At 39.9% G+C, this 9,217-nt stretch overlaps 1 protein-coding gene across 6 annotated transcripts in view; it reads left to right on the top strand.

Moving 5' to 3' along the window:
- The first annotated feature begins 150 nt into the window (after nt 1-150).
- The window catches only part of WDR76 (WD repeat domain 76), a 62,388-nt gene continuing 53,321 nt past the window's right edge, over nt 151-9,217 (top strand). Inside the window, exons 1-3 of one of the 6 annotated variants that reach the window (XM_019442298.2) lie at nt 151-317; nt 1,556-1,661; nt 2,843-3,032. In XM_019442298.2, the coding sequence (XP_019297843.2) occupies nt 308-317; nt 1,556-1,661; nt 2,843-3,032 (306 nt within the window). In that variant the 5' untranslated portion in view covers nt 151-307. The other 5 variants (XM_053889110.1, XM_053889109.1, XM_053889108.1 and 2 more) reach the window with 5 other exon arrangements.

Below are 9,217 nucleotides of genomic sequence, written 5' to 3'. Positions count from 1 at the left end.
CTAGAAGGCCGAGTCTGTTATTGCGCATGTTCACAGGCTTCTCTAGCTTCCTCAGTCTCGCAGTGTTTGGACGGAACTTCTGGCGGGAAATTGCTTCCCATTGGGATTTGCTGTTAAGCTCCTGTGGCGAGGAAGGTCCGAATTAAGGGGTCCCTCTTAAGTTGGTTTGAAGCTGAGGAAAATGGGATAGTGATTAATAAGAAGTTGAGCAGATAGTGAAGGGCAGTTTGTCCATATTGTTGACAATTCAGAATTGGAGTTTAAGGAGAATAGAAGCCCTGCTAATAGCACCTGATTAGCTCAGTCGATGAAGCCGAGTGAGTTGTGGTGGGATATTTTTTGGTCGCTCGAGGGCAGGTGGTGGTGATTTAGGCCATTGCCATTAAAAAAAAAAATCCCCCAAGGGGCCTGGAGCGACGTCTGAGGTCAGAACAGTGTACTTTCAGGCTTAACAATTTTTTTCAATTTCTCAAGACCGCCCATTAAAACATTCCTGGCTAGACAGTGTATTTAAGTCCATAAGTAATTATAAAGTACTTGATGTGTTTACCGTGCTTAGCTCCCTAAGGAGTATGGAGCATTGTCTAAAGGTTTAAATTTTGTTAGGGAATTCTTACAGTGCATACAGAATCGTAACAAATAGTAATTTACTAGCTGGGTTTGTAAAAAATACTGGGTGATTGTAAGTCAGAATACATTTCACCATAGAAAGGATTTTATAAATGCTGTGGTAGGGAGAGATGGCACAGCATGTACAGTCTTGAAATTCAGAGATATTTTGGTACATATCAAACACTATGAAAAGTTTGAATAATTTTTATTACTAAGGAAACTATGAAAGTATAAACTATGAAAGTTTATTAGTAGGTTTTGAGTTAAGCAGTGGTGAAAGTTTGGCAGGAACTACATCATGGAAGGCCCTAAAGTTAATGTTAATAGGATTAGTTCTCAAATTATTTCACCTGTGTTATTGGGTCTAGGCTGGGAGAGTAAATAAAATTGGGCAAATCTGGAGCCAGGAACAATGGAGGGCCCAGGTAACCAACCAGGGAAGTAATTTTGGTCTAGATAAGGATCTTAAAAATAGAGTACATAGAAATTTATATTTTGAATTTAACAGCTCCAAAACCGTGCTGTCCAGACAGAGTAAATCTGATGGGGAAACCAATTGTTTTGACTCATGGCAACCCGGGGGGGGGGGGGGGTTTAATATGGCTGTAACTAAAAATAACAGGGCACTAAAATCTTATTTATGTTACTTTGTGATACAAAAAAAATGATTTCACAACCTTTCCCAAGCCTTTGGGCTTTATACGGTCATTATTAGGATCTTAGTTAATTGGTGGGCATATGATCAAGTAAAATTTAAATCAGTTTATCAACTCTTGAAAAAAATCAAAATACTTCCCTTCCTAGGAAGAAGATAGTATGGTAGCCATATGGCATAATTTTCTCGTGTTGGGGTTATAAAGAACCAGGGAGCCCAGGTAAAGGGTGCATGTTGATTACGATTTTCTCCGCTCTCTATCCATAAGTGCGTCTGAATCTTTTCCAGGCTCCCATTGCCAGGCAAGGTGGTTTTTCCAAGGTGGCGCAGAAGCGCCATTGTTTTTCAAAGCGAGATACTGGCATCAGCAGCATCAAAAATCCCGGGATCAAAGGTAAAAATGTGGATTCGGTCCAATCGCATCCCTAAAGAATTTGAGTTTTGATTGAGGCTGGTGAGCTTGACATGTATAGAGATCACCGTAATGCCCGTATGCCGAGGCCCCTCCATCGGCCAGCTGGCGTCAGAGCCGATCTGCGCCGCCCGCCAGGGCCCGCCCCCGCTCCCGTCCCCGCCCCGCTGCTCCTCCTCTACCCCCTCCCCGCCCCTCCCGCCGAGATCTTGGCGGGAAGACGCCCGCTGCTAAGCCGCGAAAAGATGGGGTCGCGCTCAGCCAGCGAAGAAAAGGCGGGCTCCAGACAGCGACTCCAGGTGAAGGTGAGAAACGTCTGTTGTTCTCGGCTGTACTCCTGCCTCAGTGTTCGCGAGGGATTGCCGGGCACAGGCCTGGGAGGACACGAGGATTTGGCACCTTCCACCTTCGCACTCCAGAACTATTTTCAAAATTGCTCCTTGGGGCATCTCTCAACTAATGGGTTTTTCGGGGGTGTTGCTTCAAAAGATAATTGAGGATACCTGCCCTGATTTTCCTCTATGGAAACTAGACCTTCAGTGTTGAGGAAGGTTTTTACCAATAACCCCCAAAATAGGGGCAGAGTGGGATCAGGGACCCCGCACTTGCTTTTGAAGCAGTTAATACCGGCTTCTCACTCTGGAAATTCCAGTTACTCGGAAACTGATAGTTGCCATAGTCTCCTCAGTTATAAATGTAGTCATTATATTGTTATATGTTTGCAGACTCATGGGTAAGAAATGCGCCCAGTATAATAATTAAATTCAGGCTATGAATTGGGTATTTAGATTATGGTGGGGAAAAAAGTTTCCTTACAAGCTAACAGTTTGGATTTATATTTTCATCAGGAATTAAGAATTAGATTTATTTTACACAGATCTGTAAGAGGAGGCATAGGGTCTGGGGTTTTAATGCTCTGCTTTCTTTTATTGACCCAAATAGGTGAATGAATATAAAGAAAACCAAAACATCACTTGTGTATCTCTGAGACCAGTACAGACTACAGTTTTAGGAAAAACACCTAAGGTGTATCTTGTCCCGTTTTCACTCAGTAATTATAAGTCAGACCAATTTAAGCACCCCAAATCCCTATTGAATAAGAATTCTAACAATGAATTTGTATGTAAGAAATGTAAGAAGACTGAAATAAGGAAAACTTGCAGGAGGATTTTAACTCCAAAGATGGAAGCCACATCCTCCAAGACAGAATCCACCTTGCAAAAATCATCCTTAGATGTTTGTACTGAAAGTAACAAGCGACAACACAAGAGCACTTCAGATACAGTGATTCCCAGTGTTGATATGGAAAGCATTCAGAATCTAGACAGTGATGAAGATACCACACTAGGCCTGGTAAGAATTTAATTACTAGCTTATTCAAGTTTTTCTTATTTTACAGTTTGAAGTTCTGATAAGCTTACACAGTCCAGGGTCTATGTATATTTAATTGAAATTTTATTTTTTAAATGCTTAACAGATAACTTCCTTGGTTAATTTTGCTCTTGGTTTTGATTTGTCCAGGAGAGGATTGACTTAATTTTCATTCTGTTTCCCTTTTTCTTCCTCTCACTTTATTGTAAATATTTTTGGGTTTACTCATGCTTTATGGTGTCTTGCTCATCTTTACATATTTACACACAATGTGCCAGAAGAACTTGGCCTGTGGGACGTATGGCGTTTGAGTGACCCTTGATATCAGGGCAGGAAAATTATCATTAATTGATGAATATAGCTGAATATTTCCTCTAAATACAGCAAAGGGAAAAATGATGGAGTAGAGAAGATACATGGAAAAAAAAACTTATTAGTTCTATTTAAAATAATAGTTTGAATCAGTTTAAGAAATTAGGCATCTAATTTTGGGGCTTCTATTACCTATCAGGAGTGTTGTACTTCATTTAAAGTGACATATTTTGTGCAAGACAAGATGAAACCATACCACATGTCAAAAAGTTGATGGAATAGAAAGTGATGGTAGAGAAAGATAGGATAATTGTGGTGGTGTTCTTTTGAAAAAGGATTCAACTTATGCTTTGTTGTCTCAGAGATAAGAACTAGGACATTGATGGGAACGCATGGGTTAAGTCATTAGTGCATTGGATTGGGGATTGAAAGCTTAAGTTTTAGACGTGGGTGCTTCTAAGAAACCTTGTGATTGTAAGCAAATTGCCTCTAAGTGAGGGAATTCAATAAGGCCCGGGATTCTCAACCTTTAGCCTATATCAGAATTGCCTGGAGAGTTGTTAAAACTCCATTGCAGGGCTCCATCACTAGAGTTTCTGATTCAGAAGTTTTGGAGTGGGGTAAGGAATTGGCATGTCTAACACGGTTTCCTAGAGATGGTGGTGCTATTGGTTCAGACTGGCATTTTGAGAACCAATGGATTAGATTATTTCTTTGGCCTCTTTGACTATAAGATTCTCAGTATATGAGGCTAAAGTAGATTTTTATTTTTTAATTTATTTTAAAGTTTTTTTTTTTAAATTTTAATTCCAATATAGTTACCATACAATGTTATATTAGTTTCAGGTGTACAATATAGTGATTCAACAATTCTGTATACTACTCAGTGCTCATCATAAGTGTACTCTTAATCCCCTTCACTTATTTCACCCATCCCACTACCCACCTCTCCTCTAGCAACCATCTGTTTGTTCTTTATAGTTAAGAATCTGTTGTTTGGTTTATCTGTCTCTCTTTTTTTTCTGTGCTTATTTGTTTTGTTTTTTAAATTCTGCATGTGAGTGAAATCATATGGTATGTGTCTTTCTCTGATTTCACTTAGCATTATACTCACTAGCTCCATCCATGTTACTGCAAATGGCAAGATTTCATTCTTTTTAAAAAAAAATTTTTTTTAATGTTTATTTATTTTTGAGAGAGAGAGAGAGAGAGAGACAGAGGGTGAGAGGCGGAGGGGCAGAGAGAGGAGTCCCAGAATCTGAAGCAGGCTCCAGGCTGTGAGCTGTCAGCACAGAGCCCAACATGGGGCTAGAACTCACAGACTGTGAGATCATGACCTGAGCTGAGGTCGGACACTTAACTGACTGGGCCACCCAGGTGCCCCATGATTTCATTCTTTTTTATGACTGAATAATATTCCATTTCATGTATATACCACATCTTCTTTTCCTTTTTTTTTTTTTTAATAAGATTTAAAGATTTTTTAAGTAATCTCACCCATTGTAGAGCTCGAATTTATAACCCTGACATCAAGAGTGCCATGTTCTGCTGGCTAAGCCAGCCAGGTACCCCCCCGCCCCCCGATCTTTATCCATTCATCTATCGAGATTTTAATTTGATTTAAGGATATAGAGTCAGAAATTAGAACATTTCTAAGTAAGTACTGAAGCTAGTCAAGTAGAGTTATAAATGCCCAGCATACATTTTCTTCGGACAAACTGAAAGACCTAACATTTTTATAGGACATTTCATTCTTTTCTCTTCCTTTTCATTAGTTATCTTTTTGGAGTTAAAATGACTAGGTTTTGTGGTACCATGCTTGAGAAACAATATTTTATTTACAAGCTTATTTCTTCTCCAAATGAGGGTAGGCTTTTTTCACAGCACAGACAAGTGTATTAGCCTATAAGTCTAGAATTTTATTCTGTTTTCTGGGAAACTTGGAAAATTTTATCTCTCAGCACTTTTATTAAATGTTTTAACTTGATAGAGAATTTCTTAACAGTTAGCTTTATTTTAAGTTTTGAAAACATTTTGGGCTTACAGAAGAGTTGCAAAAATAATACAGAGAATTCTGATATATGTGTCTTTCACATAGCTTCCTATTGTGTTAATACCATACATAACCATAGAACACTTATCAAACAAAGAAATCAACCTTGGTAGAATAATATTAACTAAAGTATAGACTTGATTAGGATTTCACTGTTTTTTTCCCTAATATCCTTCTTCTGTTCCAGTATCCAGTTTAGGATGGCACAATGCATTTAATAGCCGTGTTTCTGTAGTCTCCTCTAGTCTGTGACAGTTCCTTAGTCTTTCATAACCTTGGCACTTTTTTTTAAATGATTTTTATTTATTTTTGAGAGAGAATGAGTATGGGCGGGGGTGGTGGGGGGAGAGGCAGTGAGAGAGGGAGACACAGAATCTGAGGTGGGCTCTAGGTGCTGAGCTGTCATCACAGAGCCTGATGCAGGGCTCAGACTCGTGAACCTTGAGATCATGACCTGAGCTGAAGTCAGATACTTAACCGACTGAGCCACCCAGGCACCCCATAACCTTTGGCACCTTTAAAGAGTACTGAATAGTTATTTTATGTAATGTTCCTCAGTTTGAATTTGTCTATTTTCTCAAGATTATATTAAGGCTTTGCATTTTTGGGGAAGGATACCACAGAAGTGAATGTGCCCTCTTCAGTGCATCATATTAGGGTGTCTGTGATGTTGATATATTTTATCAATGATGTTGACCTTGATCATTAGGCTAAGGTGGTATCTGTCAGGATTCTCTAATGGAAACAATATTTTTCCCTTCGTAATTATTAAATATTTGGAGGGAGATGGTTTGAGACTATGCATGTATCTGGTTTCTATCATCAAGCATATATTTTTATTGAAATAAATTTTACATAACATAAAATTAACTATTTAAAAGTATACAGTTCAGTGGTTTTTAGTATATATACAGTACTGTACAATCATTACCACTGTCTAGTTTCAGAATATTTTTTTCACTATGAAAAGAAACCCCTGCCAATTAACAGTGACTACCAACTTCCCCACCTCCCTAACCCAGCCCTGGAAACAGCTAATCTACTTTCTTTGTCTATATATTTGCTTATTCTGGACATTTCATGTAAATGGAATCATATAGTACATGGCTTCTTGTGTCTGGATTCTTTGAGCATAATGTTTTTAGGGTTCAGTCTTTCCTAAAAATTAATTTTTTTTAACACTTATTATTTTTTTTTTTTAATTTTTTTTTCAACGTTTTTATTTATTTTTGGGACAGAGAGAGACAGAGCATGAACGGGGGAGTGGCAGAGAGAGAGAGGGAGACACAGAATCGGAAACAGGCTCCAGGCTCCGAGCCATCAGCCCAGAGCCTGACGCGGGGCTCGAACTCACGGACCGCGAGATCGTGACCTGGCTGAAGTCGGACGCTTAACCGACTGCGCCACCTAGGCGCCCCTAACACTTATTATTTTTAAGAGACAGAGACAGAGCAGGAGCGGGTCAGGGTCAGAGAGAGAGACAGAATCTAAAGCAGGCTCCAGGCTCTGAGCTGTCAGCACAGAACCTGATGTGGGGCTCGAATTCATGAACCATGAGACAATGACCTGAGCTGAAGTTGGATGCTTAACTGACTGAACCACCCAGGTGCCCCTAAAAATTAATTTTTTAAATATTTGTTTATTTTGAGAGATAGAGAAAAAAGAGAGAGAGGGAGGGAGGGGCAGCGAGACAGGGAGATAGAGGATCCAAAGTGGGCTCTGTGATGAGAGCAGAGAGCTTGACACAGGGCTTGAACTCACGAGCTGTGAGATCATGACCTGAGCTGAAGTCTGATGGTTAACCGACTGAGCCACCCAGGCACCCCTTGTATGAATTCTTAAAGTATTTTCTATATATAAGGTCATATTTTGGCAATAAAGATGGCTTTATTTTTTCCTTTTCAATCTGGATGTCTTTATTATTATTTTTCCCAATTGTCCTGTCCTATTTGTCCTAGAATTTCCAGTACGGTGTTGAATAGAAGTAGCAAGAGCAGACATATTTTCTTAATCCTGAGCTTTAGGGGAAAAGCTTTCAGTCTTTCACCATTAAGTATGATGTTAGCTGTGAGAAACATCTATTTTCAAGAAACTTTTATCTCCAAGTGATTATAGATTCATAGCAATTTGCAGAAATAGTATGGAGAGGTATCATGTACACTTCACCCAGTTTTTCCCAATGTGTACATCTTATATAACTATATCACAATATCAAAACTAGGAAATTCACATTGGTACAAGGTGTGTGTATAGTTCTGTATCATTTTATCACATATTGTTAATACAACTATCACCGTAATCAAGATATAGAACTATTCCATCTCCACAAAAATCTCCATTAGGCTAATTTTTAAAATTATTTATTTATTTTAAGTAGGGTCCAGGCCCAATGTAGGGCTTGAACTCATGACCCTGAGATCAAGAGTTGCTTGTTCTACCAACTGAGCAAGCCAGCTGCCCCAGGCTATTTGTCTTTTTTGTTTCCAGGCTTTTTTTTTTTTTTTAATTTTTTTACATTTATTTATTTTTGAGAGACAGAGCACATGTGGGCGAGGGGCAGAGAGAGGAGGCACAGAATCCGGAGCAGGCTCCAGGCTCTGAGCTGTCAGCACAGAGCCTGATGCGGGGCTCGAATTCACAAACCGTGAGACCATGACCTGAGCTAAAGTCGGGCACTCAACTGACTGAGCCACCCAGGCGCCCCACCAGGCTATTTCTTTATAGTTATACCTATAGCTCTCCCTCTCATCCTCCTTTGCCCCTGACAACTGCTAATTTGTTCTTCATATCTACAGTTTTGTCATTTTGAGAACAGTACATAAATAGGTTCATACATTGTTTGAATTTTTGGCATCAAGCATTTTTTTTTAAGTTTATTTATTTTGAGAGTGAGAGAAAGCATGAGCAGAGGAGGGGCAGAAAGAGGGGAGAGAGAATCACAAGCAGGCTCTGCACTGCTAGTGTGGAGCCCAATGTGGGGTTTGAACTCAGGAACTGAGAGACCATGATCTGAACTGAAGTCAGACGCTTAACTAAGTGAGGCAAGTAGGTGCCACAAGCTTTTAATCCAAGTTATTTCTTTGATTATTTTTTAAAATAATTTTTTAAAGTTTATTTATTATGAGAAAGAGAGAATATGAGTAGGGGAGGGGCAGAGAGAGAAGGAGAGAGAGAGAATCCAAAGTGGGCCCTGCACTGCCAGCTTGGAGCCCAAAGTGGGGCTTGAACTCACGAACCGTGAGGTTGTGACCTGAACTGAAACAAAGAGTTGGTCACTTGATTGACTGAGCCACTCAGGCACCCCTGATTTTTTTTTTAAGTTTATTTTGAAAGAGAGAGGGAGTGCACGTGAGTGGGGGAGGGGCAGAGTGAGAGGAGAGAGTGAGAATCCCAAGCAGGCCCAGTACTGCCAACATGGAGCCCGATGTGGGGCTCTAACTCATGAACCATGAAATCATGACCTGAGCCAAAGTTGGACACTTAACTGACTGAGCCACCTAGGCACCCCACTTCTTTTATTTTTTAAACATGGCATCCCTTGTTTTATGGATGCAATAACTTTTTTTTTTAATGTTTATTTTGAGAGAGAGCGAGTGAGCAGGGAGGGGCAGAGAGAGAGAGAAAATCTCAAGCAGACTCTGGCACTGTCATTGCAGAGCCCAGTCTGGGGCCCGAGCCCACGAACCGTGAGATCATGACTTGAGCTTAAACCAAGAGTTGGATGCTTAACCAATTGAGGCACCCCGGTGCCCCAGGATGCAGTAACATCTTAAGTGTCTGAAGATAGTGGAGTTTTTGTTTT

This window comes from Panthera pardus, unplaced genomic scaffold, assembly GCF_024362965.1.
Source record: "Panthera pardus isolate Hobbes unplaced genomic scaffold, ASM2436296v1 HiC_scaffold_24, whole genome shotgun sequence".
Classification (NCBI taxonomy): Eukaryota; Metazoa; Chordata; class Mammalia; order Carnivora; family Felidae; genus Panthera; species Panthera pardus.
Note: the sequence above shows the minus strand (reverse complement) of the source record. Positions and strands in the feature narration are given on the sequence as shown.